The following is a 17,896-nucleotide window of genomic DNA, read 5'->3' as shown; positions in this document are numbered from 1 at the left end:
CAAGGAGTCCATAATGCAAATTTTTAGGCACAAACGATAATAGATAACACTATACACTCGAATATTTCAGAATATTCATAGTCTTTAAATTATATGAAAGCAATTGGTTTAATTTTATATAGTATTTGGGTGGGATAATTTCTGCATTTTTCAAGGTACCTTAAACGACAAAAACCTCATTTGGAAAAAAAAATCTGTCAATAAATATTTTTAAATGTACGATTGAATGTCAGTCCTTCATCGTAATTATTTACTTCATAAATATCACAGGGTCAAGCTTACCTCAATATCGCACAAAACATCGTTGAATTAGACGTAAGCATGATGAAAACGCTTCACGTTTGTATTTTCCGAGTGCGGGAAATCAATTGTGACGTCACACGAAAACATAAACATTCAAAATTATCTAAATAGAGGGAAGCTCTGCTAGTAAACACGAAAAAATATTAATTCAAAAAATCTTCTTTAAAAATTCATCATGATACATTGACTGTGACCTGTTTATTATGAAATAAAACTGATCATGACGGGTGTGTGTACTTGATCTCGCTGCACTGAGAATTCAAACACTACGTCTATCACGTCACTAACGTCAGACTGCAGGGTAAAGAGAAACAAATGTGTGGATTGGGCAACTTCACAATATCTAAATGATGGCAAGACCTTTTAAAACTTTATTAATAATAATTTCTAAAATTAAATGTTTAAAAAATAATTTTAGAATTAAGATTAAAATTACACAAGAATTGTTGATTTTTAACAACGTTTGACATGTATATCATCATCGATTATGACGTAATATGCCTTTTTAGTCATGTGACCTGTCTCCCCTGTAACAATTATAACCAATGTTTTCATTGCCATCAAGTATTATATCTTCCTTAAGATATACAATATTTTTTTTTACATATCTATCATAGTAAAATGCCAATGAATTGGAAGGCCGAAATTGTCTTTTTTACAGACAGAAAAATGTAAACAAATGATATTGTTTAGTAATGTTAATAGATAAATTGTTAATAAATAAAATAAACTGTACAAGACTTAGGAACAATTATTCTTCTCCGTGTCAATAAGATCAAGGTGTTTAGAGGTAAGGAAAAAGTTCTTTAAGTAAAAAAAAAAGACGATGAAGAGTTGAACTTTGGGTATTCTCTGTTCGTACAATGTATTGCGTTTAATATTTCAAAAAAACCAAACTCAATATTTGTAACTATGTACAATGCTGGATTTTAATGGGTCCTTTTAGTCTATTGTTGGTGGCAGTGACTTACAAAATAGGTGTAATGTAGTTTTTTCGTTAAGGACAGATGATACAAACAATTTTTTTCTTTGAAAAAGATTAAATATCATGTCACAAGTTTAGAAAAGTGCATGGTTCTTAGATTTTTTTTTTCTCCGAAGAACTGGAAAATGAAATAGATTTGGAAAATATTAGTAATATTTCAATAAAAAAAATGAATATAGAAAATCACATTCAGTAAAGGTTTACAGGTTAAAATAAATTTCAGAATATGTTATCCTGGCGTTAAACGTGTAATATAAACCTTAGAAAAATATACCAAGCCAGGTGAATTTTAAGAGGAAGATCGAACTTACAAAAAAATGGCAATATCACATAGGCTGATTTTAACCATTTAGCTTTTCCTAATAAAATTCACCTGGCTCAGTATATTTTTCTTAAGTTTATATTACACTTCTAGCGCCAAGATAACATATTCTGAAATTTATTTTAACCTGTAAACGTTTACTGAATGTGATTTGTCTATATTTGTGCTTTCATTGAAATAATACTAATATTTTCCAGGTTTTTTTCATATTCCAGTTCTTCGGAGAAAAAAATCTAAGAACCATCAACTTTTCTAAACTTGTGACATGATATTTAATCTTTTTCAAAGAAAAAAATTGTTTGTATCATCTGTCCTTAAAAGAAGTGTAAATTAGGCTTGCTTTCAAGTGCTGATGTACATGCTTAATACCTTTCATGTCCCCGGATCGAATGATCCGGAGGGTATGTTTTTTTGTCCTGTCTGGCTGTTGTCAAACTACTGCACTGTCAAGTCTAAGGCCATGATATCTGACATGAGTATTCATTAAGGCGAGGTCGCCCGCGTGGCGCAGTGGTAAGAGCGTCTGCTCTAGAGTCGCCAAGTAAGGAGTCAATCTTTACGTCGCGGGTTCGAATCCCACTGCGGGACGTGGAGACCGGTCCTTCGGATGAGACCGTATAAACCGAGGCCCCGTGTCGCAGTAGGTGCTGGCACGATAAAGATCCCTCACTGCTCAAAGGCCCTGAGTGCCGAGCAAAGGACAAAATTTGTAGCCCTCCACCGGCAAGTGGTGGCGTCTCCATATGAGTGAAACAGTCTCGAGAGGGACGTCAAACAATGTACAATCAATCAATCAATCATTAAGGCGAGACATTTTCAATGGTAGAATTTTTTTTTATCTTCTGACCTCAACTGTGGTCTTTGTACTTTGAAAAAAAATAAAATTGATTATAACTATTTCACTGTAGCTCATGACTATTGCATCATCACAGGCAATGCTTTAATATTTTGGCATGTATGTTTTTCCTTTCAAAAGGTTTTGAGGGTACTTAACACAAACAGAAATTTGATGAATAGATTTGTTTTATTTTATATATTTTTTTGCCTGATTTTGATGTGAAATTACATAAATAATAAATCCTTAAAATCTAAAGAAATCTTTTTATATAATTCAATATCGAGTTTTGCACAATTTTTTAACCTCATGATGAAATCTTAAACAGTTCTTCCACTTTACTTGGCAAACATTATTCAGGTTACCAATTCAAATGTAAATCTAAGAGATATATTGCTGTTTTCTTGGGAAAAAGCTTGTTTATGTAATTTATCCTTACGTATTCTCACTTTTGCAACCCTTAACCTAAACATTTTTACAAAAGTTTTCTTGATTGAAAATATGTTGTTTAACGTCCATCTGGATGATTTTTCACTCAAATAGAGACACCACCATTTTCCGATGGAGACCTGCAAATTTTGTCCTATACTCGGCAATAACGTTCATTGAGCAGTGCGGGGTCTTTTTCTTGCCAGCACCTACTGCGACCTCAGTTTATAAGGTTGTATCCGAAGTACAGATCTTCACGTCCCTCAGTGGGATTCGAACCCGCAGTAGCATTAATGCCTTACCATATAACCCTAGAGCAGACACTCTAGCCAATGCCCACGCCGGCGACTTTTCATAAAAGAATATTTTTAAGAAATGTAAATTAAACTTTTTTACAGGTTTTTTCGAGAATTTCATTTTTTCTTTGCATGCTTTGGTAATTTTGCAGTATAATAAAAGTATACGCAGTGAAATTATTAGCAAATATTTGTGTTTCGTTTGTTTTAAGTACATTTCGGGAGTTGATACAGACTAGAGGTGCAAAGCTCTCGCTGATGGTGGGATTAACCAATGGAATGTACTGTGATGTCAACTTAAATTCCATTGATGTATCTCTCATTTCATTTCCGAGTTTACCCAGAGGCATTTCATCAAACCCTTTATCTAATTGATCAAATGATTCCATATAATTATTATGTAAATGAAACTTCAAGAAACACTTTCTAAGACTTTGATTGGAAATTTTCTTCCACGTTCTCTTGGTTATTGTTAGTGTCAGATTAAACATGGATTAATTTTTTTAACAGTTTTGGTCTGTAGTTGATGAGTTCTTTTTAGTGGTGAGTTCTGATTGAATTTCATATAGCTTGATAATTAGACACGTGCATCCATCTGTGCCCACATATCGCAAAGCAGTGACCATTCTTTAACCTTTAGCAAAACAATAAACTCTCTGTTCAATCTACTTTATTGATTTATATACCGTTCGGATTCAACATACATGTATATCTTTGTGCTATACACTTACAGTTTTTAGTTTTTTAAGAATCGAATTCAAGGGGAAATTTATAATATAACATCAAGTAATCTATTTTGTTTTACTTTATGCAATTGCTCGGTTACAAAGTCAACAGTGTTAGAAATAAACTCATGCAAAATAATTATACACATTTCAACGCACGCCACGTATTTAGCTTTCACGAGTCTCAAACTAAGATTATCAAGTCTTTCATCATGCATCAATTTCAAACTCATGAAAATGCTTCAGACAAATATCACATTCTGAAATGTTATTTCTACACACACATAAATGTTTATGTAACGGTTGATGGAAATCATATATTTACTAGTGTTTAAATTATGTTTACTCAATTGAACAATTGTTTAATTATGCATGCTTTATTTCTTCTGCAACATCTTGCATGGAGTTTATCTTTTCTGTAACTCTTGTTAAATTCTTTTGGTTCGCAATTCTTTTCTCCCGGTTTTCAAAGAGTTCCTTAATCTTTTCATCGATGAATTTTATTCTTCTTTGCAAAATAACATCGGCGATCATCGATATAATTCTATTCAATGGATCTCCGTAATTGCTTTCCATTGAATTGCTTATTCGGGATCGAAACATTAATTTACATTTTTCATATTCTTTCTTTATTTTTTTTTCTACTATCTCTGCCTAAATATGCAATGATTGAGCCCAAAAAGGTATAGAGAATACAGCAATAGCAAAGCTTGTTGCAAGAAGTGGAAACCATATTGGAGACGTTCCAATTAACCAAGCATAGTACATTCATTTTTGAAACAGAGTTGAACAGTTAAACTCGGGTCTGAAGAACTCGAATAAAATATTAAGAACCAGATGGGTTCACAAATTTGTAGTTTCTTTTTAATTACTAAAATATTCAATTGATACAAATTCAGGGAATTTGCCGAAACATTTTAATTATTTTTAAATTTCGAAAAATAGTTAAATAATTAATACATGTATGAATGTTGTTTAATCATAATAGCAATGGGTGTTTACTTTTCGGGGTGGGGGTTGGGTGGGGTGGTGGTTGTTATAGTTCATCATATCAATGCATATTATATAGTCCATCATATTTTGGGGGAGACAAATAACACCGATTAATTAACAGAATTTTTGCATCCGCTTAAATTTATTTATTTTACTTGTGAAAATTAAACAGCATTTTAAGGGAAACTTAGGCAGTTATATTTTCTGTCAGGATGTTTTATTCACTCTTCCTTTTGATAACAGAGCACAGAACACCTCTCTCATGTTTAAGAATATTCTAACAGGGAAAGAAAGTCTTAAGTTTTTGCTTCACTTCTGATAATCTGGCACATTGTCGCAGGATATCACTTTCATATCCTTTCATGCAATGGTAGAATATCACTTTGATTGAATCAACAATTTACAGTATTTCGCTGTTACGGACAGAAGATACAAACAAACTTTGGTAAAAAAAAAAACATTGAAAAAAAAACAACTTGAGTCATGTTTGAATGAGTAAAATGAAAAAGTTTAACCGCGTAGTTTTTCAAATTTTATTCAAATTCTCACAAAAATGGGATTTGAAGTGAAAAATATTTGTAAACATTATTAAGGATGGTTTCAGAGACATGGAATTTTGAACATCATAGAAGGTTTACAATTTCTTTATATTCTAAAAATTTATTTCTTACATCATTTTCAATAAAAGAGACCAAAAAATATATACCAAAACTTTATTTTCCTATACCCGATTAATCCGCAAATCTAGAAAACAAAAATCCCGTTTTACTGCTCTCTATGTTCTGAGCATTGAGCAATTCGACTTTCAAATTTATTCCGAAGCAAAAAAGTCTCCCAGTGTAAGAGATATTAGATATGTTTAATGGTACGTTACAATTGTAGATTTTAAAAAAACACAAAGAAATAACATTGCAACAAATCGTCTTGATTTATTAAAAATGACATTCTTCAGCAAATTAAGTGTTTGAAAAAAGTAGAACAATCAATTAGCAATAATCAACATATTATTTCAACGTATATGGCTTTCACAGTTTCAGATTCAAATCTTAAGTCTATTTCCTCATACATATCTTTTCAAATACTTCGGTTAAAGATTTTAATCCAATAATAACATTTTCACACATGAGTACAGTGTATATATGTTGCAAGTCTTGGAAACTTTAGAAGCATTTTTTTCGTTTTAGAATATTGTGTTACTCATCTTTACTAAGTTGAAGAGGTATTTAATGTTTGCTTTAGTTCTTCGGCAGCTTCTTTAATAGACTTGATCTGTTCTGAAAGACTATTTAAACTCTTTTGGTTTGCAATAATTTTTTCCCGGTTTTCAGAGAGTTCTTTGATAGTTTCTTCGATGAATTTTATCCTTCTTTGCAGAAGAACGTCGGTGATCTTTGATATCAATTTATTCAATGCATCACCGTGATTTTCTTCTATTGAGTTGCACATCTTGGATTTAAACAACGATTTACTTTTTTCATATTCTTTATCTATAATTTTCTTTTTCCTAGAATCGCTAAGTAAGTAAGCGATGATTGGTGCAACAACTGGTGCTGAAGCAACGGCTATTGCAAACCCAGCATTGAGCAGAGGAAACCAAATTGGAGCAGTAGCTATAACTCCAGCTACGTAAGGAGCAATTGACTCCTCTTTATACATTTCTTCCTTTTCTGAGCTAATTACATTAGGAGTCCCCGTCCATTCATTTTCCAGTTTTTCTATTTCGGTAGAAATTTCTTTATAGAAACTCAAAATATCATCTTTAATAATCTTGAATCTTTCAACTACTTCAGGCGATCGCACTTTTTCATCTATATAACGGTCAATCCTTTCCCGAACTTCCTCATCAAGCATGTTCGGAATATACGTCACCTCCATAACTGGTAGCCAGTCTTTTGGATTAAGGATTCTTTCCTTTCCGATGTCTGATGACATGTATTCAAAACTTGTAGTTGCTTCTTGCTCAATAATGTTCTTAATAGCTGACGCCAAAAATGGCTTTTCTAAAAGTAAATATTGAAAAAAATGTTATCTCCGTGCAAAAGAAAAATCTACACAGCAGAATTTGCTTCAAAAATATATTTTGCAAGTGCTCTAATGAGTCCCCTGCTGGTTAAACCGGATGGGGCCTATAGATTTCCAATGAAGCTGTCCGTCCGTTCTTCTGTCTGTCTGTCAGTCTGCCCACTTCGGTTTCTGGACTTCGATTTCTGAACGCTTGTAAATGTCTTTCTTTATGAGTTAAAGATCAAGTTCACATTTTGTTTCACTAAATTGATTTCTGACGTAGTCATTAATGTTCAAAACGATATCGCCTTTTTTTTTTAATAAATGTTTGATTTGAAATTTGCTATAAAAAAAATTATAGAAATTCTTATAACCTTAATTACTGTTGCTTTGCCGATGTACAAATGTATAATAGATTTATAATAGTTTATTATTATTATTATTGTTATTATTATTATTATTATTATTATTATTAAAAATATTCTTTAAGATATCTTTTTTCAACTTTTTAATATTCTTGGCTAGTTATTCATACTCCTTTATTGAGAAGTGTGGCGAAAACAAAAAAGGTAATGAAAAAAATGTAGACTAATTTCTATATTATTTGATTTGAAATATATTGATTATTTTTGTAAAACGTCCTGATGCAACCCTTCTCTATATCTGTAAGCTACATATGTTTTTCCAACTCAGAATATATTTCAATTACTTTAATTTTCTAATTGGTGTCACATATTTAGGACCTACGTTGTATTTGTTTTCTGATATTTTATAAGTTTGCTTTACTTTGTGATATATGTAAAAGTTTGATACTTATGGCTGTTTTTTTCAAATATTAATCGTACTAAGAACTGTTGATAGATAAATTTATCACCAACTAAATTTGTAGTTTAAATATTGTTATTTTAGGTGATGTTTTCTTTGTTTATGCTGATAAAAAAGCTGAAAAGATATATTGTTTTAGGTTCAATCATTTCTAAGAGGGTAAAAAGAATGTGTAGACGTCATAATGTTACCAAGTTTGGTTAATTGAATAATTGATTAACGATTACACGTAGTTAAACGTCCCATACGATGTTTTTTTTCATACAATAGAAACGTCACCATATACACGTGAAGGATTTTGTTTATTAACTCAACACTCAGGGGTATTGAGCCCTGAGTGATCTTTTTCGTGTAAACATCTTCTGCCACACAGGGCTTCGATTGTTAATATTTCATTCAGCTGACCTGCAACTTACACTGAAAGTGCTGAGTGCAAGACACAGGAAAAATGCTACCCTTTTTTTATTTACTTAAGTCAGGCGCGTTAGAATCCAAACTCTCGACATCGTAGCGAGCGCTTTACCGACTGAGTTACTGTGACGGTAATGGGCAGATGAAAATTTGAGAAACAATAAATAACAAATTATTAACTCTTTGATTTTCTGTTGAGTAGTGCCTTCTTAGGAAATAGCACTAATAATTGCTATGTTTATCACAGACACAAAACAAAAGATATCGCGAGTTAGAATGTGCAACATTTCAAATTAATTTATGACACTGCAAGAAAAATCGATTGCAATTAATTTTCCTGGTTTATAATATGTATTTGGAAAAGAAAACTGTATTTTTTCTTTAAGGTATTGTAAAAGAAATATCTGATATGGACAGTCTTTCCATTTACAAATATGATTTTCAACGTATACACTGTCACGATAGGTGAAAGAAGATTAATTTCAAGAATTGGATTTTGAGAGACATTCTTGTACTTCTTATAACTGTTACTCATTAATAGTAGATTTTCTTGCAAAATAATTAGAATCAATACCACTGTGCATTTGTTCTTCAGTATATCAATTTTCGTTTGATGCTCTTTAGTCTTATTTTCTTGTTCTTCTCTCGATCTTTTTGCCAGTTCTTGTCTTGTGAGAACTCCTGTGTATACATCGTGCAAGAGTGTACAAAGGTATCTTAAAATATAGAACGAATCAAATGAATAACCTTACTGAATCCTAACATGCTTAAGCCTCTTCTGAAATAAAACCCACAGTAAAATATTTATTTAAATAATAGATGAGACCGTATTTCAAAACGAAACCAGGTTTCAAGCACCACATTGTAAAAGCATACTTTGTATTCATCAAGGTTTACGTTAACTATAGGTCCCTTTTTTGTCGTCTCTATACGGTGAAATATAGAATTTGCGCTTGAACATTTGCAATATATTAAATAGAAATTTTCTAGGTTACGTCTCTTTACATGAATGTGGCAAGTTCTATTGCAATCATTCAAAAATGTTGGGTGAATAGCTTTTTTAGTTTTTAAAAGAATTTTACTGAAATTTCAATCATAGTAACCATGGAAACATCATCTATTCAAATAATTAAATACAATTATGTTTCTCTGCACTGGTGTTTACCTGATTTCCAATTTGCAATCAATCAAATTGTGGGTGTTGATAAAACTCTATCGAAATTTAAAAACGAATTTTGTGAATAAATAAATAATAATATAAATGTATTAAAACCCATTTTTTTTATAAATCCCCAGGCATTATGAGGAAAAATTATTCTTTTATCCTTTCATCTCATGCTTGATTTCAAAATTGGCATTAAATCAATTAACATACCACAAGAACATGAATACCAAATTGCTTCACCCTTTTTCCCATGCAGTCTTTAGTAATATGATAAAATGGCTGAAAGAAAAAATATTTGTTCAGATTACCTAAAATGTTCCGTGATCCTAATGTTTTCATTTTCCTTAACCACTTTTTCTAAAGCACTTCGAAATTTCTCAAACTCTTGCGTGGATGCTTCAACTCGGTATACCTATATATTCAAAGTCTAAAATTAACTTTCCATGATCGTTTTCTCATTTACATTTTATATTATAAATAAGTACATTTTACGTAATCTGACTGCTTAGATGATCTTTCATTATAGGAATTTTGAAACTAAGGTGTTGGTATTTTTACTTAGGGAATCAAATGATCTTAACCTTGGAAGTTTGGAAGATGCCAAAAATCAAACAAATGAACGTTAATGATTTACATTCATCAATTGACTCTTATTTAGATTTTTTTTATGTTTAATAAATGAATTATGATATCATGATGCTATCATGTTGAAAATGAGTTTATTATAATTTACAATTTTTATTCGATTCTTTAATGAAATAACTAAGAAACATCTTAATTACCTTAAATTTCAATAAGGATGATTTAAATATTGCATTAAAATGTGTTTCGTATTAATTTTAATCTGAAGTAGACAAATATTTCAAAATAAATTACATTTACAACCTCATATTCAAAATTTACAAAACACAATAAGTAAAAAATTCAATTCTGTATATCTTACATCTGTAAGATTCATTTTGAAAATATTCTCTTCCCTGATTGATGGCCAGTTTCTATAAATGCTGTCTGTTACTTTTTTCCATGTTTTTTCTTCCTCATCATCATCACTGCTGTCATCCGGGTCTTTCTTGATTGAATCCCATTTGTTTGTTATAAATATAACACTTCGTGGATCAAAACAAGGCATTTCATCCTCCATTTGTAAGTGGATAATGGATTTTAGTATTTCAGGAAGCTGTTATTTATAAACAGAAATGTTTCTATATGGTTTGTTACATGATTCGTATTATACACAAATATATATTCTTTTCCCATTTATGTCGTGTCAAAGTATCTATGTAAAGTGGTAGTTTTATTTCATACCAAGTACCGTATATACTCGCCTATAAGTCGGTATTTTGGGAGTTAAATTTTAGTTCAAAAGTCTATGTCCGACTTATAGGCGAGTCATAAAAAGACAGGTATTTTTCTAGTCGGCAAATCATAGTATTCTATAATCATTTTCAACAGCTATCGTTGAACAAAGTATGGAATCCGATACATTATATTATCTATGTATTATAATATTATACATAATATATATCAGTTTTAATCTTAAGAGGGCAGTATTTATCTTTTACGATTTAAAGTTAAACTTCATTTCTTAAAAAAATAATTAAAAATTAGGGTAAAACATCATAGCATATATATAGAAATTGTCATCTGATTCTTGCGAAAAAATGGTACCGACTTATAAGCGGGTCAATGGCAAATCCCTTCCAAATAACTTAAAAAAATACAACCGACTTATAGGCGGACCGACTTATAGGCGAGTATATACGGTATTACTTTGCGAAACAGAACGAATTGATTATAGTTTCGTCAGCTTTTCAAATTTGAAAATAAAATCAAGCTACATGCGTATCAAATTTACGAATTCTACCTTGGAAGTTTCATGATATAAAACATTAACTAATAAGTTCAAGATTAAAACAATAATACACCATTAATTACAGTTTTGTCGTCTCTATATCTCTACGCTAATGCGTTCAACAGTTAGAACATTTATTACCCTGTCTCTTTGCATCCCGCCTGCACTTGCCACATTAATCACGAAGATAAAAGAAACTGCATTTGACAAGTATTTCATCACCTTCTGACTGACTTTTCCAGAGCCACCAATGCCTGGTGTATCTACTATTATTGTATTACCCTGGAAGATGGACAAAATTGCTTTATGTGGGTTATTGTTTTACATGTATACTAGTAAGTGGTTTATGAATTTGATTATTGCATTAAATATTAATAATAATAATAATATAATCATTGAAACAGGATAGCACACTTTAAACTTTTTTACATCGCCGTCATGAAAACATTTATACAGACTGCAAATTTATGTCAAGATACAAACAAAAATTAAAGCAAAGAGTTTGAAAAGAGAGTATACAATAACAAAAATACATTTTACATACGTTATATAAAATAATTGCATAAAACTAAAAGTGATATATTAGATGAGAAGTTTGATGTATTGTAATCAGTTTGAAGACTAAAAACATTTCTCATATATGCTAATTTTAAAACTTGTGATGATGGTTTTAAACTTTAACATCTTGAAATTCATTCCATATCTGCGTACAATCAATTGAAAGAAAAAGTTCTATAATATTGATTTTTTCGCTTGGTATATAAATGTATTGATTTGGACTAAATAGACAAATCTGTGGTTATTTCATATAAAGTAGCCATATTTTTCTAAAAATATTGTTTTATATCATATCATCGGAAAATATAATTGATTCAATTCATTTTAGAACGATACCTTCAAAAAGGATACTGGCAATCCAATATCAACACTTTCGTACTTTCTACTACCTTTCTCAATAGTCATATCTGTTAGAGTCTTCAAAGTATCTCGAAGAGTTTTTTCGCCTTGCTTTGTTTCTACATCAATGTCACTCATATCTTCTACCTCGACTGCACCAGTGTCTGACTCAATTTTTATTACCACCTTTTCAGAATTTCGTATTTTGCAAACAGTTGATGTGGACTCCAGGTTTCTCCCTTTGAAAGTTCGCATTCCTAATATTTTATTGATAAGAGTTGATTTCCCGGCACTTGTCTCTCCTGAAAATAGAGTTAAATACTAGAATTTATATGTTATATGTAAATTAGGAAATAACTATCGGTCGCTTACGCGTCGCCGGTAAAACTCAGTTTGCGACCGTTAAATCAGCATTAACGATCGCAAATACCAAATTAGAAGATCAGTTATTCCCATTCTAATGCAATCCATCCATTTTGATTGTTGTTTACGTCTTTTTTTGCTGAGTTTCGTGATATCAAATACATCACGGAGCATTGTTTTTTGCGTCGCTCTATTATGACGTCACAATGAAAATCCTTCACTCACGTTAATGCTCGTTTTACTGCTTCAAACGACAATGCATTAGCCAATCAAAACCTCTTTTACAAAACAATTGCATTAGAATGTATTATTAACTTCCCAGACATTGCTCTCATGTAATAAATATTAATATATGTGTGGCACATTCATTTGAACAAGTGAAACATATGTTGATAACGATCAAACTTCAAGATCAAAAGTCCATAAGCTGTCGGGAGTGGGGGAGGGGAGTAGGAGGGCATACCAGTGTTTCACAAATGTGCACACAAATCAAGTTTTTAACTTACGAAAGTAAACCAGTATATATATATTGTAGTTCTTTATTGTGTTTGTTCTATTTCAATTATAAAAAAAAGTGTTTTATTGCACAATCAAGAAGTAACAACAAATCTGAGGAACTTTTGACACTGCAAAATATTTTAAATAGAAAATAATGTAATATGCACATAACTGTAAGAAAATATACATAAATGCTTTAATATAAGAAATGAGTAGTGATCCTGAAGATAACATAGAATACATTATGTGTTTTATTTTAACTAGAGACCATAGACACTCTCCAAAAAAGTGAAGCTTTCCATATCAAATCAAAAGTTCTACAGGACTCCATGAGGAGGTATAATTGTCATTGACAACCAGAGTTGAAAAAAATAGTAAAAAACAGCTTTTTCGTCAATACGTCTTAGTTAATATTTATTCGTTTGACTATTTACCTCTTTGACTTTGTATCTTTCTGTTTTACTTATTGACAAATTATTTAAAAACTTAAGAAAAACAAAACAAGTTATACTCGTACAAAAAAGGCATCTGTTAATAATTTAAGGTGAATTGTTCATCCCTGATTCTATCAAAAAATTACATTTGCAAAAAAAAATCAAATAAATATAATGCTGAAGCCAATGCTTAATAATATACAAATGGGACTACATGTACATACTAGTACTAGATATTAATAGCTTAATTCTTAGCTTTATTGATGACAAAGATGGAAATGAATTATTTCCATGTGATGTCTAAGTAATTTTTTTCCGTTCATTTGATTTAACATAATATCTTTAATTCGATTTGTCGGAAAATTGATCAAGTTATCTTTGCCATTAATTTTTTTTTTCATTTCTTTATTTATGGACTATAATTGTGATACTAAAACTTTAAACATAATTCCAGAAATTTTAAGATAATGTATCATCCATGTATATATGCAATAAAAAAAATATCTCATTTTTATTTCGAAAGGCATTAATTTTGTCACATGTATTTTGAGCACCAATTCTCGAAGAAAAAAAAATGAACAAATGTTACGCAGAGGGAATAAAAAATCAATAAAGCCAAATTTCTTGACATTGGAAAAGGTTACTTTTCTATGCGGGACTTAAATTCAAAGAAAACAAACAAACAATGTCAAGGTGACACACTTCTGTGGTCTTAAATAACAAAGCCAAACTTAAAAAAAACAAACACATGTGCTTAATTAATCTAAGTTCGATGTAGTAATCATGTAAACAAGTGAATGATGTCCTTAGAAACTGCAAAATATTCATGTCATTTCAAACAGAAATTTTAAAAAATGAAAAAGGGCCTCTAGTTTTTTTTTTTTTTTAATTTTACAAAATAATAGAATAAATACATATATGGAGGTTTTATTAGTTGCATAGTCTTTTAGTGACAGGGTATGGGATGATACCTGGTTAGTAAATTTCATACCTGGCGAGGCGGACCCCAACAATGAAATATTTACATTTTATCTGTAGTTTATAAAATTAATGGTTTTCTCTGCTAAATGATTTATCACGCTTGTACTGTGCCTATTATGACGTCACGTTTGTGTTTGTGACGTAATACATCGACCGGGTATAGATTTACTGACAGGGTATGGATTTACAACTGACCGGGTATTATTAGTTACATAGTCATTTAGTGACAGGGTATGGGATGATACCTGGTTAGTTAATTTCATACCTGACGTGGCGGAGCCGAGTCAGGTATGAAATTTTCTAACCAGGTATCATCCCATACCTTGTCACTAAATGACTATGTAACGAATTTACCCCACCAATGAAACATTCACGTTTTATCTGTAGTTTATAAATGGTTTTCTCTGCTAAATGCTTTATCGCGCTTATACTGTGCCTATTATGACGTCACGTTTGTGTTTGTGACGTTATACATCGACCGGGTATGGATTTACAACTTACCGGGTATAAGTAATCCACTGTCTTCACGTGACAGCCTTCAACCAATCGTAAGCCTTGATTTCAAAGAAAAATCAACAGAGGTGGGGTAAAAGATATCCATCGCCTTCACGACAGACTTCAACCAATCGTAAGCCAGGATTTCACATAAAAATCAACAGAGGTGGGGTAACTTGCTTTTCCTATCATTTTGCCATCATGTACTGAAATATCATGTCATATCTGGATCATATTTCTCTTTTTATATTATTGAAATATGTTTACTCATCTGGCCATTTAAAAATGCTTGAAAGGAAATGGTATGCCATTTTTAAACTTATTTCTTTTCCTGAAATCTCTAGAAATAAAAATAAATTTAAATACCTTTACCAAGTCAATGACAAGTAACTCCTGCTGTGGAAAAAATCACTATGCAAAAGTTATTGATAGAAGTATTTATATTTTAAAAAAATGTTTTGACAAGAGAGGTAATTCCAACAATGGTCTATCCTTTCTATACTGTTGCCCCTCTACGCAGGGGTTATAAGGAAGGATATAAAATATTCTACCTTGACTAAATCAGTGCTACATTATGACGTCATAGTAGTCGAGATGACAATTTTGGAACACAAGTTTTTGTAATATTGGTCTTTAAAGATGTACTTAACCTCTAGAAAATTATTAGAAACGTTTAAACATTAGCAAAAATAAAATGTTTTCATTTTGTTATGCTGTATCTTTCTTTTTAATTAAAATCTACTACCGATGTTGTCATATGTGTACATCAAGTAACTTGGGAATTGATAATGTCATGTAAAGAGAATTTGGTTATGACGGCATGTACAAGAAAATGTAAACTGGAGTTAAAAAGGAAATATCGTGAATATTATGTGAAATTCAGATGGGGTTCTGTAAATTAAACAGGTATGCTAATCTATTTCTATCGGTTATATTCTCTTTCGAAGACAGTCAGCTATAAACATATTCGGCCTTTCCTCTGTCATTCGTGACAAAAATAATGCAACAGAACAACAATAAGCTGCATATTTCAAAAAATAAAATTTGTACAGATAAGAAGTTTGCCTTCTGACAAACTTGCAAAGTGCTGCTAGAATCCCGAGTTGAGCATGGTTTTACGAAAAATCTAGGTTCATATGTATAAAATTTAAAACATAGGGTAAGGTTTCGTGCGAATGTGGGGAATAATTATTTTACTGACAGGAAAGTGGGATTCTAGCAGCACTTTTTAGGCAAACTAGATGTTTTTCAACGATATTATTTATTCAAAGAAATTGTTTAAGTCCGGGGTATTGTTGTTCTGTTTGCTTTTTTATTAAGGAAAATTTCGCTATTTATAGAAGTCACGTGATGCCGTGGCGCGGTGGTGCACGTCTTTGCGTTAGACACTCTTTTATCTGTATGCAATAGTTAATAACAATTTACATTTATTAGCGGTTTTGGTAATTTATCAAACTTAGTTTTTCTTTAAAAAGTCTAATTTTCCAGAGAAATGACTTATATGTTTCCTTAAAATACCCGCGTAATTTCCTTGCTCAACAGACAACATACCAACTGTGGATCAGTATATTTTGACAGCATATTATTTTCATGAGATAGTTATTGACTCTTTCTGAGTGTAAGAAATTCACAAATTGTTATATTGCTCAATACGATCTTTAGAAATCGCAATATATTATTATATGCAAGAATTAATTTTTCACAAGCACACTGTTTGGTGCAATTTTTGGGAAAATAAAATTCTCACTAATAAAAAGTGATGAGCAGTATATATTTTAAATGAAATTATTTTTATTTGCTAAAAACTGCTTTACATAAACAAATGCCTATAATTACAAGTTACATTTATAACAGTTCACCAATCTCTTCATTATATCCATTTTATCTGCACACATTCACACAAAATGAAAATAAATACACACGCATTGACCATCAAATCTTACACACCCCTCCTTGATCTTCCTCCTTCATTCTTCTTAGTTCTATATCCTCAAGCTCCGACTAAGACATTTATAACTAAAGTTTATCTACTAGTATTTCCTTCCCTCATCATCTGAATATAACTGTCCATACTAGACTTTTCAGCTTTACGGTAATCACAATCTGCTGCCATTTTATTTCCCTCCATGATTTCAGGTCCTGACTTTACACCTTCCCTCTTGTCAGACTCAATACTGTTCTTAATTTCCTAAGTTTACCCATGTCTTACGGCGGCACAGTACTATGTAGCTTGGATATTGATTTTGCAATATTTTATTACACTTACAGAAAAAAACATCTAGTAAACAACACCTTGTATAAGCCATTGATTCTTAACTTTTTCCGATCAACAAAGTAAGGGTTGAAACCAACGACCTTAGGGATTTTTCTTTATGCTTATAGAAAATTTACATATCTTGGATCCACCTCTTTTACTTAACAGACAGAACCGCCATCTTGGTTTTACACCCATAAAAACTGACATTTCTAAGATCCGTCACTTTTATTTAACTGTAGAGCCGCAATATTGGATTTAGCCTTAATCAACCCTCAATCCGATTAGCAAATTACAGGTCGAAATGCACCCCCAAAACTCGTGGGTCCAAATGCTTAGCACCTCTTTATACTACTAATGTTGCTCTATTGTATTACAATACAGCTACATTTCTGTAGCAAGTGAAAAGCTGGACTTTTATAAATGTACGATGTTTGTGGTATTGGCGGTCTTTAAGCATACGCAGAAATAAGAGAGAGAACAATATTTCAGCCTAAAAGACAATTCAAACAACAAATATCACTATCAGCGCAACTAGAGTACTTTTATAAATGTAAATAACATTAAAATTTGTCAAAAATGACTTTGATGGTATAAGTTTCCCAATTGATGTTGCAAATAAAATTCATTATGAAATTCGGAAAAAAAACATTTTTTCCTAAAATATATTTTGATAAGTTTTCATTTAAATTGTATTCTTGGTTATTTTTCGCGGAAAGGACATGAAAATGTTCAATATTCCTTTTAAACGAATATCTGTGTATTACATCATATTTTATATAATTTTCCCTATCAGAAAAATGCTTCATGGTAAGTTTACAGCACATGC

The 17,896-nt window shown here is 31.2% G+C and overlaps 1 protein-coding gene across 1 annotated transcript; it reads right to left on the bottom strand.

The window, feature by feature from the left end:
• Positions 1–6,524: 6,524 nt before the first annotated feature.
• Positions 6,525–16,941, bottom strand: LOC134242308 (uncharacterized protein in xynA 3'region-like). Its single transcript, XM_062724390.1, has 7 exons — positions 16,845–16,941; positions 12,040–12,344; positions 11,287–11,427; positions 10,237–10,470; positions 9,602–9,705; positions 8,703–8,844; positions 6,525–6,888 (listed from the first exon to the last, which is right to left on the bottom strand). The coding sequence occupies exons 1-7, from the start codon at positions 16,939–16,941 to the stop codon at positions 6,754–6,756; spliced, it is 1,158 nt and encodes a 385-aa protein (XP_062580374.1). The 3' UTR covers positions 6,525–6,753.
• Between the last annotated feature and the right edge of the window lie 955 nt (positions 16,942–17,896).

This window comes from Saccostrea cucullata, unplaced genomic scaffold (genome assembly GCF_032062105.1).
Source record: "Saccostrea cucullata isolate Sc308-1 unplaced genomic scaffold, CSIRO_AGI_Scuc_v1 ctg2755, whole genome shotgun sequence".
NCBI classification, from domain to species: Eukaryota; Metazoa; Mollusca; class Bivalvia; order Ostreida; family Ostreidae; genus Saccostrea; species Saccostrea cuccullata.
This window is presented reverse-complemented; position numbering and strand designations above follow the sequence as displayed.

Bases quoted from the DNA above. Each gene is read 5' to 3' on its own strand.
- LOC134242308 (XM_062724390.1), bottom strand. From the start codon at position 16,941: ATGGAGGGAAATAAAATGGCAGCAGATTGTGATTACCGTAAAGCTGAA. The intron at 10,471-11,286 runs GTAATAAATGTT...TATAAATAACAG, and splicing joins GCGGGATGCAAAGAGACAGG to CTTCCTGAAATACTAAAATC. The intron at 8,845-9,601 runs GTAATCTGAACA...CTATATTTTAAG, and splicing joins AGGATCACGGAACATTTTAG to ATACCTTTGTACACTCTTGC.